This window comes from Hakea prostrata, chromosome 6 (assembly GCF_041222555.1).
Source record: "Hakea prostrata isolate BN-2017 chromosome 6, UWA_Hpros_2, whole genome shotgun sequence".
NCBI lineage: Eukaryota > Viridiplantae > Streptophyta > Magnoliopsida > Proteales > Proteaceae > Hakea > Hakea prostrata.
In genome coordinates, this window is record NC_142605.1 from 31,569,513 (window position 1) to 31,585,496 (window position 15,984).

The following is a 15,984-nucleotide window of genomic DNA, read 5'->3' on the forward strand; positions in this document are numbered from 1 at the left end:
AATATTAAATATGCATGTAAACCTTATTGTGAAGGAAAGAAGTCCAAGGTAAAAAGCTTTCCAAGGCATCTCCTTCATGATAATGGAAAAAAAAGAGAGAAGCAAATCATTATATAGGGGCAACTGTTTAGAAGAAAATTTTCTTTCTTTCTGCCACGTTGCTTTTTTGACCACCATAGTCATTTAATAAAGTAAATATAAGTTGAATATTTTGAACATCATGCTTATTAGTGTGAAATGGAAGAGTAAAAATGGCATTAGCAAATAAAAGATGGAATATCTACGGAGCCTTTTTAATAATTTTTTTGGGTAGATTGAAATTCATTGAAGAGCAAGTGTGGAACACAGCCACAGAATTGTAACTCTTTTAACCATGGAGTGGAACATGATCGTGATAGTACATTTCACAGTTCACAGACAAGAACATCCGCCAAAGCATTAATAGCTCTACAATTAAAAGAAAAATTGCAAGAAATTGAAAAAGAGCAAGTTGTGTGATATCTTTAATAACCAGTCGCAAACTCAAAGAAACTAGCTTCTTTACCTCTTTAATGTAGTTAATTACCACCTGGCAATGTAACTCGATTATGAGATGATCCACAGCCAAAGCAATCCATTCCAATAAGCCATCCCTAATCTCAATTACTTAACCAACAGCAATATCATCAGATTTGGCTAAAATCTAATATTACCTTCTTAATCTCGGATTATGACTCCCACACTACAATTCTTTTCTTTTGAATTTTGAGCTTTTGCATTTTGAGCTGCATCACAATTAAGCTTGAATGTGCATTGGCACAAGATTTCCAAATAAAATATTTAACTTACGGCGCAGAGTCACACCTCCAAAATTAATTTCCAGACCTGCTTGGGTATAGTTTGATCAAGAGTTTAATGGCCAGACTTGCTGGAAAAGAATAAAAAAAATGTAATCCTCTTTTTCTTTGTTCAAAAAAATTTGAACGACTTCACTGGGGATCGAACCCAGAATCTCTGGTTCCGTAGACCAGCGCCTTATCCATTGGGCCATGAAGTCCTATGCAATGTAAGTGGCAACTAAGCTTTTCATACTTGAAAGGAAGAAGGAGAATAAAATGCAATATCGCCTTCTGATGTCATAGAGAGATCTAGATCGAGTTTGGCAGAGGAAGGCAACGAAAACCAAAAAGGTTTAGAGATTTCAGCACTTTCTACCTCCAGAATCCAATTGGAAACAACAACTTTCTACTATATCCAGAATTTCAGATTTGGAGTTGTTGGAATTGTTGTATACACAGGAGATGTTATAGTAAAAAACACACAAACACAAATAAATAAGAATGGTTGCGCATGCATTACTAACGAACCAATAATCATGGGTACAGAGTATGAGAAAACCTATTTCTTCTTCTTCTGCCGGTGTTTACTCTTCTCGTCTTCATCCTCGTCATCGTCGCCATCGCTCTCGCTGTCACAGTCAGAATCATCATCCGTGGGGGAAGAGGGATCAAGACGAGCTGAATCGATCGCCCACTGAATCACCTTTTCTACCTCATCTACTTCCTCCTCATCATCATCATCGCCCTTATTATCTCCGCTTTTAGATCTCAAAAGAGACGCTTGGGACTCTGTGAATGCCTTCGAAGAAGAAGAAGAAGAGGAGGAAGAGCCCTTGAGAGCAGCAAATCTGGCGGAAAGATCCGCTCCGAGAATCTCCTCCAACTCCTCTTCCTCTTTGCTTTTCTCTTCCTTCTGCTTTTCCGGAAATTGTACCTTCAAAGTAGCCGTCGAATTGGATGTCGGTTTTGGTTGCGAGGTTGGAACCTTCACAGTTTTTGACGATTTCAGAGCTTCGAATCGATGGGAAAGATCGTCATCGATTGGAGCAGAGGGAAGAAGAAGAAGAAGAAGCGTGAGCAAGGTGGGAATTGAGATTTAGATTGAGGAGGAGGTCATCCTGCGCCGCAAGAAGCAGCTCCTCCACCTCGTCTATGGATCTGCTCTTGTCGCCTGATGATCTTCCCTTCTTGGAACTCATCTTCTTGTGTTGTCCGATCAAGTCTTGTTGCTGATAGCTGCTGCCGAGCCTACAACTATGCTGGGGAAAGGAACCAACGGTTTGGTCCACAGTGTCAAAAGAAAAAGATCAAGTCTCCGAACATTAAAGTATCGGTATCAAGTCTTGTATTAGTCCGGGTCCACAGTGTCAAAAGAAAAATATCAAGTCTCCGAACTTTAAAATATCGGTATCAAATCTCGTATTAGTCCGATGATTTTAAAAGATGTATCGTCTTGTATTGAATATTTTTTTTTTTTGTAAACATCCTGTATTTGAATATCAGTTTGGTTAAATATGGATATGTATTGACCAATATTATATGCTATCGTAGAATACATCAAACCTTGAGCTTGTTTACGAAAATAAATTAAAATAAATAAATAATAATAATTAAGTAATCCAGAGAACAAATTTTAAATTTAGTGGTAATTTTCAGCACCTATCCTAAAGTTATCCAATAAATTAATGTCACCTTATGAGTTTTTCAATTCATTAGTAAGAGCTTGAGCAGAGATCATCTCCCTATTAGGGACATATTTCTTTACCACAAAATTAGATGGGTTCGTTCATGTGAGACCCACTGGGTCTCATCCTTATATTTTTTTATTTATATTTAGAAGTGATTTTACATCAATTATGTGGTGAAAAATCGTTAGAAAAGCAACGTTTATTCTCACAAGGGGGTGGTGATCTGGGCTTGATAGACTTTAGTCTTAGTTAATTTTTATTTATCTTTTTCTAATATTATCTTTATATCTTAAATGTAAAAACATTAACCATGAAAGCATGAATCATAACTCCCAATTTTGAGATCTCTATGTTTTTTAAATATAAAGTGGGATGTCAGTGTTTAAACTTTCATTTTGACATGCCAAACCAATATAATTTGCTTTTATTTTTTCCACCAAGTTCTACGAACAAGCGGTGCCATAATGAAGAAACTACGATTAAAAAAAATACATAATAATTTGTTTATGTTGAAAAAATGAAAGAAAAAAAACATGGGTTCGGCTATTTTGAGGGAAACGAAAAATATACACCGTTTATTGTTGTTAAAAAAAGATCAAAACATCAAGCCAATGAGGGGTTAGTCTAGCTGTAAAAGACCCGCACTCCCATGGGGAAGTTGTGGGTTCGCACACACTCGGCGGCATATATATATAAGTAAACATTTAATTTATACATTAATATAAAAAGCTACTTGAGGATGTAATCGTGGCTCGGGACTAGCCGGATGAATCTTAGATAAAAAAATAAAAAATAAATAAAAAAATCAAAACACCAATTGGTATCCGTGGCGGTATAACCAGAGCGGTCGTGCTGCCGTTTGACTTAGCTGCACTGTTTTCATCTTACGACAGAAAAAGAAAATCAAAATCAAAACCAAAATCAGAAAAGCCTCCATGAAGGCCGGAGGTTTCAAAATTGCCGCCAAAGCGACGAAAACTCTTTACTTTGTAACTGCCGCCGGTGTCGCTGGTCTCACCTTGCAGGCAGCGAACCCTACTCTCATTTCCAATGACTCTACAACTGTCTCTGCAGCTGCAAGTTTCACGGAGAAGGTTACTTCTGGATTCCAAGGCATTGTTCGCTCCTCCCGAGCTGCTTACACCGTTAGATTCTCTCCCTCAAATTCGGGTGTTGTTCACAGTTTCGTTCTTTTTATGCTTCTATCTCTGATCAGTTTGGTTATTTCTTACTTTCCGCAGATAACTTTGAGTATTGTTGATTATAAGTATTCTTTAGATGGTCTTCATTCGGAATCTGAAGAGTATCGCCGGATCAGGTCTGAGGTAGATTCTTTTCCTGATGTTAAATTTTTAAAGGATTTGTGTTGCTGTGAAAAATATTCTGCTGAAAGAAATTGTGGTTATATAATTATTTAAAGGTACTTGAGATTTAGGCGGAAATCCCTATTTGATATCATGGCTGAACTTGGACACTTGGTTTCATCACAAATTCAAGCAAATTCATTAACTGAGGGTTGAAATAGAACACTGGCAAGCAAAAATTGTAAAACTGGCTCATTTGGCCAGGAAATTGTATAATTTTTTACTTGGAGAAGATTGCTGTGATGATCTAAAAACGTGGAAACTGTTGAGGTGTCTGAGTCATACTCAAATATGGTTTGAGGTATTTGAGTTATACCCAATGTATGTTTTAAAATAGGTCATTGGATTAGTTACGATCCAACAGTGTAATGGGCATTTGTGGGAGAGTCCAATTAACCGTAAAACCTAGTGTTGTTCTGTATGTATGGCTTCAACATTAGTCCCAGAAATGTAAAGTTCAACTATGAGTGCCAGGTCGATGGTAATCTATACCAAATTATCTGACATTTGTAAATTGTTATGAATGCAAACTATGGCTTAGATGAAATTCGAACAATTCAAATAACATAGAATTGGATTAAGACTTTCATATATGATCTTTAACCCCATCTCCCCCACAGTTTTGAATGTTCGGTCTTTGTTCAATCCATTTGTAAGGGCATCTACCATGTTCTTGTTTGATCTCACATCTATCAAAGTGATCACTCCTTGTTCAATAAGATAATTCAGCATGACCTGTCTTAGCCTAATTTGTCTCCTCTTACTATTATAGAGTGAATTATTGGCTATTATTGTCGTTGCTTGATTATCACATAACAAACTCAAAGAGGTTATTTTTAAGTTAACCAATGGAATATTCAGGATCAAATTTCTTATCCACTCTGCTTCATCTCCTGCTATGACTAGAGCATATAATTCTTATTTCATAGAGCTCAGAACAATACAGGTCTTTCTCTTAGATTTCCACACAATAGCTGCTCCACCTAGTGTAAAAATATAACCTTGGTGGATTTGTTGTTTCTTATATCTGAGCACCAAGAGGCATCAGAATATCCTTCTAAAATTGGAGGATTTCCAGTATAGCAAAGGGTATAATTTATAGTACCCTTAAAGTATCTCATTAGCCTTTTGAGGGTAGGCCAATGCTTTTACTAGGATTAGAAGTGAAGCAACTTAGCATGCTTATTGTATAGACTATGTCTAGCCTAGTGCAACTTATTGCATACATGGGGCTACCAATCAATTTAGAATATTTTGACTGATTCACAGCTTTACCATCATTCGGTACAAGCTTTTTGTTTTAATCATATGGTGTCTCTACTGGTTTACATCCACTGTATCCCCACCTAGAAATTCGTTTTTCAATATAGCTAGATTGCCTAGGGTAATTCATTGTCCAGAAAAACTTATTTTCATGCCAAGAATAGTGTTTACAACATCAAGATCCGTCATGTTAAATTCTTTAAGTAAGGTTTCTTTGATTATTCACTACAAAATGATTAGAACCAAGAATCAGCATGTCGTCTACATATAAACAAATGATTATGACCTTATTCGACACAGACCTATAGTAAATGCATTTATTAGAGTTACTAGTTTGAATCCCAAAGCTCTTTACTGTTTTGTCGAATTTTTGATGGGATAATTTAGGAGCTTGTTTTTGACCATACAAAGATATATTTAATTTACAAACTTTATGTTTGAAACATTTCATGACATACCCTTCAAGTTGATCCATGTAGATTTTTTCAATTAGATCTCCACTAAGAAAGGTTGTTTTTACATCCATTTGATACATAACATAGTGTTCAATAAATGCCAAAGCAAAAAGAATTCTAATCGTGGCTAGATGACAGACCGGTGAGTAGATATCAAAATAATCCACTCCACTGACTTGAGTATAACCCTTAACTACTAAACATGCTTTATATCGAGCTATAAATCCATTAAGATTTAATTTCTTCTTCAGACCCAATTTGCAACCCACACACTTAGCATCTTTAGGTAAATCAACTAAAATCCAAGTGTTATTTTGTAGGAAAGAATGCATTTCATCATTAGTTGCCTCTGTCCATAGCAAAGAGTCCCTAAATCTCATCGCTTCCTTATAGGTAGATGGATCGTTCTCTAAGTGGTAAGGTATATAGTCTTCACCAAAATCTTTAGGTACTCGATTTCTTTTGGAAGTGCGTTTAGGTTCTAATTCAAGAATCATATTAAGATTAGTGTCAGAAGCAATTGGTTCAGATTCTATAATCGATTTTGTAACCATTCCTATTGGACCTGGTAAGGTCATGCCTTGATCTTAAAGAAATTTATCTTCGAAGAACATTGTTTCCTTATATTCTATCACCATATCGGTGGATAGATCTAAGAACCGGTTTGCAACAGTATCTTTTGCATATCTTAGATATACACAAATGTTGGTTTTAGGTCCCACCTTAGGTCTTTTAGGGTCTTGTATCCTTACATAAGCAATACAACCCTAGGTCTTTAAGAGGTCAATTTTACAAGGATGTTTATGCCACATTTCATATGGAGTTTCAGTCAATTTTGAGTGTGATAACCTATTTAGAATGTGATTTACAGCTAATGTTGCTTCTCCCCAATAACAAGTAGGCATGACAGTAGTCAGCAATATCGAGTTCAACATTTCTGTTAATGTCTTGTTCTTACGTTCAGCTATGCCATTTGATTGGGATGAGTAAGGTGCAATAGTTTCAAAATTATACCTCCAGAGGTATAAAATGTTTTGAACTCTGTCAAAGAATATTCACCTCCTCTATCACTTCTACGTCGTTTAATTTTTAAATTTAACTGATTTTCAACGCTACTCCTAAAAATTTTGAATTTTTCAAATGCTTCATCTTTTGATTTTAACAGATAAATATGACAATATCTAGAAAAATTGTTTATAAATGTAATTAAATACTTCCGTCCTCCTCGAGTTGTAAAATTTTTAAAATCACAAAGATCATAATGTATCAATTCTAAAAGTTGTGTGCTTCTAGAAATCTGACGAAAAAGTTTTCTAGTAATTTTTGTTTGGACACACACTTCACATTTGTTAAAGTGTTTAGAAGTATCTAAATGTATGTTGTGAGTTTTGAAAAATTGGACTATCTTCCTATAGTTCACATGTCCCAATCTACAATGCAATGTCTTAGGATCAATTAAACTTGAACTAGTATGATTTATTGTCTCATTTCCTAAACTTAATGTACATACCATTAATTAGATAAGCACAACTAAAGTAATGAGAATTAACAGATAAAGTCACACTATCACTATGAAAAGAAATACACATGCCAGCATTGCATAAAAGGGTAAGTGAAATAAAATTCTTTTCTAAATTAGGAACTACTTTAACATCTTTTAAAGTTAGAACTTTACCTGAAGATAAACTTAGATTTGCAGGTAACGTTGACAATGTCAGCTTTTACTTAACTTTTTATTTATCTTATAAAAAAATAATACAATAACAACAACAAGCCTTGTCCCAACTAAATGGTGTCGACTACATGGATTCTTGCCCTCCAATCAATTTTGTTCGAGGTCATGCTAGATACAAGGCCTAAGCTATACATATCATTTCTCACCACTTCTCCTAAGGTTATCTTAGGTCTACCCCTAGCTCTTCTAGTTCTTTCAATATGGATTATATCACTTCTCCGTACAGGAGCATTTATAGGTCTCCGTTGAACATGGTCGTGCCACCTCAAACGACTTTCTCTAAGCTTATCACTTATGGGAGCAACTCCCAGACCAACTCTAATATGATCGTTTCTTATCTTATCCATCCTAGTTTTGCCACTCATCCATCTTAGCATTCTCATTTCTGCTACACTGAGTTTATCTATATGATTCTTTTTAACAGCCCAACACTCTGCACCATACATCATAGCTGGTCGAACAACGGTCCTATAAAATTTTCCTTTAAGCTTAATGGAATACACCGATCACATAAGACCTCGGACGCACCTCTCCACTTCATCCACCCTATTTTAATTCTTTGGGAAACCTAGTTTTCTAAATCACCTCTTTTACTTATGATTGAACCTAGGTACCTAAAACAATCACTCTGAGGAATCTCTTTAGTGTCAAGTATCACCACCTCATCATCTGTCCGATCATGACTAAAGTTATAAACTAAATATTCTGTCTTCGATCTCTAAGTTTAAAGCCTTTTGATCCCAAAGCTAATCTCCATGATTCTAATATGGTATTAATCCCCACTTGGGTCTCATCAATCAACACAATATCATCCGCAAAAAGCATACACCAGGGGACCTCATCTTGAATGTCTTTGGTTAATTCATCCATTACCAATGCAAATAGATATGGGCATAAAGTTGACCCTTGATGTAGCCCAACTGTTATCGGGAATTCATTACTTTGTCCCCCCATTGTTTTAACACTAGTCACCGAATCATCATACATATCTTTAACTATATCTATATATTTACTTGCAACACTTCTTTTCTCTAGTACTTGCCAAATAAACGCTCTAGGGACTCTATCATAAGCTTTTTCTAGGTCAATAAATACCATATGAAGATCTTTCCTACATTCTCTATACCTTTCCATAAGTCTCCTAATTAAGTAAATAGCCTCCATTGTAGATCTTCCCGGCATAAACCCAAATTGGTTCTCCGTAACTGTAGTTAAGTGTCTCAAACGGGTTTCAATTATTCTCTCCCATAATTTCATCGTATGACTCATTAATTTAATGCCCCTATAGTTATTACAACTTTGAATATTTCCTATATTTTTGTAAATTGGAATCACAACACTTCTCCTCCAATCATCTGGCATTTTCCCTGTGCTCATAATCTTATTAAACAACTTAGTCAACCAAACTAGTCCATGGGTTCCTAAGCTCTTCCATACTTCAATTGGGATTTCATCAGGGCCTTGTGTCTTGCCGAGTTTCATCCTCCTTAAAGCTTCTTTTACTTCGGACATCGAAATTCTACGTATATAAGTTAGGACATTGGTGCCTTGGTGAAAAGTGTAATCGTCCGAAACATAAGTGCTTGAAGAATGCTCATTTAGTAAACTAGAGAAATAGGTTTCCCATCTTTTCTTAATATCCTCCTCACAAAGTAATACTTTACCATCTCCATTTTTAATACATCTAACATGGTCAAGATCTCTGCTCTTCCTATCCCTCATCTTAGCTATCTTATAAATAGATTTTTCCCCTTCCTTTGTGCCCAACTTATTGTATAACTCTTCATACTTCCTTTCCCTTGCTTTTCCCGCAATTTTCTTTGCTTCATTTCTATCCAACCTATACCTTTGAAGATCCTCAACATCCTTAGTTCTTTGCCATTTCTTAAAACTAGTTTTTTTATTCCTAATGGCAGCTTGAACCTCACTATCCCACCACCACGTCTCTCTATAAGAATGGATCTTTCCTTTTGATTCACCTAGAACATCTTTAGTCACCTTCTTAATACACATAGCCATCTCATTCCACATTGCATTGGTATCCCCTTTAAAATCCCATTTTCCTTGTTTGACTACTTCATTAACGAAGGATTTAGAGTACTCCCCTTTAAAATTCCACCATCTTATTCTGGGATAGTTTACCTTGGACCTTTTATGTGTTCTTGGGACTAAGCACATATCCAAGACCACAAGTCTATGTTGTGCAGTTAAGCTTTCCCCCGGTATCACCTTGCAATCCTTGCACAACAATCTATCAGTCCTTCTAGTTAGGAAGAAATCTATTTGGCTTCTATGCTGTCCACTTTTGAAAGTAATTAAATGTTCATCTCTCTTTTGAACGTAAGTATTTATAATAGATAGATCAAAAGCAGTAGCAAAATCCAAAATTGAAATCCCCTCCTTATTCCTTTCTCCAAAATCATATCCTCCATGAACACTCTCATATCCTTTTTGATCTTTTCCAATATGTCCATTTAAATCACCTCCTATAATAATCTTTTCTCCTTGACGAATTCCTTGCATTAATCCATCCATATTTTCCCAAAATTCTAGCTTTAGACTTTCATCTAATCCTACTTGAGGTGCATATGCACAAATTATATTTATGAACTCTTTCTCCATTACAAGCTTGATAGCAATAATTCTATCACCCACTCTTTTAACATCCACCACATCATGTTTTAAATCTTTATCCACTATTATACCCACTCTATTTTTATTTGTTTTATCCCCAGTATACCAAAGTTTAAAGTCATCCAACTCTTTGGCTTTTTTACCCCTCCATCTAGTCTCTTGGATGCAAGCTATATTAATCCTTCTTCTCCTCATAACATCTATCAATTCTAAGCTCTTACCAGTTAAAGATCCTATGTTTCCAAGATGCCAATCTAATCCTACGCTTATGGACTAGCTTCTTTACCAGCACTCGTCCACGGCGCGAGAACCCTTGCCTACTTATCACTGCATCCGGGCGCCGATGCAACGTGTCGCTTACAGGGGACGCCCTAGCTAACCCTTGCCCACTTATCACTACACCCGGGCCATAGTGTAGCGCGTTGCTTCTTTTGTCGGGGAACGCCCTAGCATAGATTTTATCATATAAGGTCGAATCCATGAAAAAAGGTTTGGCTAGATTTTTTCCGGTGTCGGCTGCCAACCTGACGCACCAACCCTCCTCCTTTACCTGGGCTTGGGACCGGCAGCAAAACACTGGCGGAGTTCTTATAAAAAAATAATAATAATAAAATAAAAAAAAGTAACGTTGACATAAAAAAAACTTTTGTTTCTTTCTTTATATTTTTCTTGTCACTTTACATGATTAAGTAAAGTGAATGATACTTTACTAAATATGATTCTGGTTATGTGGTAAAATGATTACATGTTTAAAATTTTGATAATTAATCTATATGGTTTGTTCCTATCGAATTTGTATTGCATGTGGGAGATTTTGAAAATAAGAAACAATGGTTTCTTGCAGTTCAATTTTTTTTTTTCTGCTCATTCAAATTATTTCATTAATTTTAATGAAAGAAAAGAAAATAACAATTAGTTAAATTTGCTTAATTTATCTGATAAAATATTGGATTAAATTATTATATGTATCTTCTTTGATAAATTGTATTTATTATATATAGGATTATAATGGATGTCGTTCCAATTGATATGGTCAAACTGCAGACTTTTAATGGGTCTGAGTTTAATGCCTGGAAAATAAATACATAATTTGGAATAAAATTTATGAATGTGTTTTATACAGTACAAACCTTCTTTAAAGATACTGTTGAGAATGTTGATGAAATATAATGGAAAAAAGATGTGGATTTCGGTAAGGATTATTTGTTGAATGTCCTATCAAATAGACTTGCAGAAACCTATGACAAATATAAAAGTGCTAAGGAAATATGAGACAACCTAGATGCTCAAAATAGGAAGAATTGTCCAAAACTCATCTAGTGGACAAGTTCATGGACTTCAAATTTATTGAAGATAGAGAAATACCCCCTCAAATTACAAATCTAGAAAACCTAAGATCCAAACTACTTACAAAAAAAATACATGTTTGTGATTAACTTTTTGTTGGGACAAATTTTTTTTTTTGGATGAATAATAAAATAAATTACTGAAAGCACATGTACAAAGGGAAGCCCAATCAGCAGGGCTGAAAAGAAGAAGTGAGACTCCAAGAACTAACAATAAGCCTATTTCTTGGAGAGTCAACAACATGGGGGTGGGGGATAGATAAAAGTCTAGAAGAAACGTCAAAATAGATGGCATTCCAAATCCTATCTCGAGATCTGGATTTGGAAGTCCATCTTCGCAAGTTACGCTCCCACCAAAGATGATGGACAGTGGCGGCAAAGACATAGTTGTCACGGTGATGAGGCGATGCGAGACGGTTTTAGCTAGTTGGGGCGATGAGTCGACGAGGCGCCCTCTGAGGCGTTTTTGAGGCGGTCGAGGCGTTTTAAGTGAAATTTTTACTTTTTAGTGTACATCTCATACACTAATTCATTATAAACACATCTCATGAATATAATCCATTATGTGCTTCCACAAGATAACCACTGTAGCAGACCAACAAACCACAAAGAGGCGAAGAAACCAGCAACTAATACATAATGAGAACTTTCTCATTTGCCCCCCAATCAACCAAATATATCTAGGATGGAGAATCGCAATCCAAACCCTCTTGAATGCTAAAGACAATCAGACTAATCAGTGGAATCAGCACGGTAAGGTTGAACAAAAAAAATCCCCGAAAGAAATTTTTTTTGCTTGTGAAAAATTCATGCTTGGGAACAAATCGAAGGAAAAAAAAAGCAACGCACAGTGATAATACAGTCATACACCAAGCAGTATATCAAGAATGCAACAACCAAACCAGAAAAAAAAAAAAAAAAAAAAAAAAAAAGAAAAGAAAAGAAAAGAAAAGAAGCAAGTTGTAACAATCGCAGGAAGAAAAAAAAAAAAACAAATCCAGCGACATACCGTCGCCTGAGATGGTGACCGATGCCACTGCAACTACGGTGGCTTTCGTATGAGCCTATGGGGGGGGGGGGAAGAAGCAGAAGTAAGAGAGTAGCATGAAAACTGCAGAAGTCGATCAATTAATTAAAATTTGGACTGAAAAAGAGAGTACAATACACTATTGGTGTCGCCTAAGATGTTTCGCGTTGTTGCCGACATCGTTGGCTGTCACCGGTGTCGCTGGCTATCACTGGTGGCGTCGTCAATGCTCAGGGAGAGGAGTAGCAGAGAGGAAGAAGACTCCAGAGTCCGTCGCCGGTGTCACAAAGGGCGTCATCAATGTCGCCGGTGGCGTCGCCGATTCTCAAGGAGAGGAGTAGCAGAGGGCGACAGTAGCAGAGAGGAAGAATCGAGACTCGAGAGACAACTATATTTTGTCGCCGGTGTCACAAAGTGCGCTGTCGATGTTGCCGGTGGCGTCGTCGATGTCTCCGGTGGCTTCGTTGATGTTGCCGGTGGTGTTGCCGACGCTCAGGGAGAGGAGTAGCAGAGGGCGAGACCGTGAGAACAGCAGAGACGAAGAATCGAGAGGGAAATGAGAGTTAGGGATTTGGGTTGGGTTTCGTTCGATTTTCCCTTTTGTGTTTTTTTTTTTATTGAATTAATGTTACAAAATGATCCCATGTTTCTCAAGTACCATTTATGTAACCATTCAGCCATTAGATGATTTCCAATTGAAATCTAGTTTCCAATTCAGTTTTGACCTTTGATTTAGAATAAAAAAAATTGTGAATTTTTGAAAAGCCATAAGGCGGTTGCCTAGCAGTAAAATGCGTCCCAGGGCGTCGCCTCGACGCTCAAGCGACGCCTCATACACTGAGGCGACCGCCTTATGTGATTTCTCTGAGGCGCCGCTCGCCACGCACTCCCTCATACCTCCAGGACGCCAAGGCGACGCCTTGACAACTATAGGCAAAGACAAGCTTACCCATTAGGTCGCAAAAAGAGTTCTCGGCAAAACTATGTAGGATCCAATTCCAATCTCAGGCAAAACCAAGAGAACGTCGCGATCTTGGCCAAATGGAAGCCATAGCAAGGTCCAAACTGAGCGGGAAAGCGGGCAACAGAAAAAAAAGGTGGTCAAGGTCCTCTGAATTATTCCAACATAGGGTACAATTGGGGTTAGCGGGTATATAACGGCTAATGAGAAATGCTTGGGTAGGGAGAGCAAGATTGAGGGCTCTCCAAAGGATGAGGGAGTGGCGGGGGATATGACCTTTGAACCAAACAAGGGGGGTCCAAAGGACAGGGGGGATGGGGTTCGAAGGAGATTCCAAGCTGAGGCAGTGGTGAAGGATGTGGTAGAAGGGTAAGGCCAAGGGATGCGATCAGCGGCGGTGGATGAAAGGGGGGAGGGAATTCCAAACCTGTGTGAGACCTGGGTGGGGGCAAGGAGACCAAGAGCCAGCAGAGATAAAGGTGGAGAGGGGAGTGGATTTAGGGATGCAGGTATCATAAACGGTTCTAGTGCCAAGGAGGGAGAACAATATACCCATCGGATGCCAGGGATTGAGCCAAAAGGAAGTAGTGGAGCCAGTGGAAACGCGGACAGAAATAGCAGAGAGAGCACGACCACGAAGGAGAAGAAGCTTCCTCCAGATCCAGGAGGGGTTAGAGGGGGGCGGGACAGTCCAGAGAGAATCAAACTTAAGGAGGTAGGAATAGACCCAGGAAACCCAAATAGAGTCATGCCCTGAGGCAATCTTCCAGATGAGTTTCATGTGACAGGCCAAATTCATGTCAAGAATTCAGCGAATTCCAAGACCTCCTTCAGATTTTGGACGGCAAATGTCCTTCCAACAGATAGGGTGTAGGAAACGGGAAACTTCCTTTCCTTTCCAGAGGAAGGCACAGAATAAAGACTCCAAAGAGTGGATGATGGATTTGGGAAGGGAGAAACTACCACACCAGTAAAGGTAGGAGGATTGGAGGACAGCACGGATAAGCACCACTCTACCGGCAAACGAGAGTAGCTTGCCTTTCCAGAGTTGAAGCTTGCCTTTCCATCAACTTGACACTCATTTAGAACTGAGATGTATAAAAAAAAAAGTACAAGTGGACTGGATGATCTTAAACGATTCATACAAAACGAAGATGAGAATAGACTTAGAAAAAACTTGGAGATGGTGAACAAACAAAAATATGCCGCAAATATGCTCACTCATCCAAAGCATAATTCTAAGAAAACCAAGCCACACAAATAAGTTGAAGGCTGAAAAGACTATCTTAAAGAATAAGAAGGGGGCAAGTTCCACAACTGTGGGAAATGGAGACACTTTGCAGTTGATTGTAGACTACCAAAAAAGAGTGATGGACACAATAATTAATTGTTGACTGTAGACTATCAAAAAAGAGTGATGAATAAGGTCATACTTAATTGTTGAGGTATTTGAGTTATACCCAACATATGTTCTAATATAGGCCATTGGATTAGTTATGATCCAACGGTGTAATGGTCCAATTAACCATAGAACCTAGTGTTGTTCAATAAATACTAGCTAGAAGCAACTGTCTGGGTATTCAAAATTAGATACTCAAGGTGTAATGCTCTAAGCAACCTTGTGCTTAAACCCTAAACCCTAACAATCTTAAAGCATTACAAATTTCTTTGTGAATTTCATTTAAAGGTGATTCACAAGTTGTAATTCAAGGGTACCACCTTCAAACTTTAAATTGGATAATCCAATTGTACGGTACGTTCCTTATTCACGTTTCTCTTTGAATCAAAATAATAATTAATTGTTATTTATCTTGGTTTGAGAAATAAGGTGCTTCCTTGTTGATACCAAAACCAACAAGGAATTCGGTTAGTTTTTTCAAATTGAATTTTCTGAGAATTACATGGTTAACAAATAAGGTGCATGGATTTTTCTTTGCCCTATGGATTAAAGAAAAGTAGGAATATTATTCAGTGCTTGTATTTTGTCATAATTATGATGTTTGACAATGCCATGATTACAATGAATTGATTTCTATTTTTCAGTTTTGATCTCAAGATTTTGAAAAGTGAAAAGCAGTAGTTAAACGTTAGTTTTGTACTTTTTCCTGAAGTTTGTTTACTCCTTTGGTTTTGACGATAAGAGGAGGAACAACATTACTTCGTTTTTCTCGGCAATGCTATGATTGCATTGAGCTGTTCATTCCTTTTTGTTTTATCATTTAAATCTGTACCCTAGGTGGGTCATACCCACACAAAAAAAAAGGGAAAATGAAAAAGGGATTTCCTGTGGTTTAAACCTTTTTTGTTCTTTCAAATTACTTGATTAATTGTAATCAAAGGAAATAAAATAACTATTTGTTTAACTTGTTGTGATCCCTATTCTCTCCACTTTCAGGTGGAATCGGTCCTTTATTATTAATTAATATTCTTCTTCTATTATTATAACCCACAAAAAAAAAAAAAGAAGAAGTTAAAGGAGGCTATGTTATGGAATCTAAAAGATGATTTCTTTTTTCAGTGGCTGAATTTCTAAGTTGACCAAAATCCTCTTCTTCTGTTTTATAATCATGGCGTATTAGATGGGAAATACTTAGCATAAAAGACCATAATTAAACATTGAAGCCATGAAATTTGAAATAGAAAACACAACTGATGTGTTAATCATAGTTTTGAGGAAGCATGGTTGTCAGTTG

The 15,984-nt window shown here is 37.0% G+C and overlaps 2 protein-coding genes and 1 non-coding gene across 5 annotated transcripts in view; 1 reads left to right on the top strand and 2 right to left on the bottom strand.

Annotated features, from left to right (window-relative positions):
- Positions 1-963: 963 nt before the first annotated feature.
- TRNAR-ACG (transfer RNA arginine (anticodon ACG)) lies at positions 964-1,036 on the bottom strand. The gene has a single exon. It is a non-coding gene; the product is annotated as a tRNA-Arg (tRNA).
- LOC149013382 (uncharacterized) lies at positions 1,005-2,096 on the bottom strand. Its single transcript, XM_089158138.1, is given in 2 exon segments — positions 1,005-1,882; positions 1,884-2,096. Coding segments are annotated over 2 exon segments (639 nt in total). The 5' UTR covers positions 2,018-2,096; the 3' UTR covers positions 1,005-1,377.
- A 1,309-nt stretch (positions 2,097-3,405) lies between these two features.
- Positions 3,406-15,984, top strand: part of LOC149013383 (Protein kinase superfamily protein) — a 29,689-nt gene continuing 17,110 nt past the window's right edge. For all 3 annotated transcript variants that reach the window (XM_089160241.1, XM_089160242.1, XM_089160243.1), the window contains exons 1-2: positions 3,406-3,651; positions 3,748-3,831. In XM_089160241.1, coding sequence (XP_089016367.1) covers positions 3,442-3,651; positions 3,748-3,831 — 294 coding nt within the window. In that variant the 5' untranslated portion in view covers positions 3,406-3,441. The remainder of the gene's footprint in view (positions 3,652-3,747; positions 3,832-15,984) is intronic.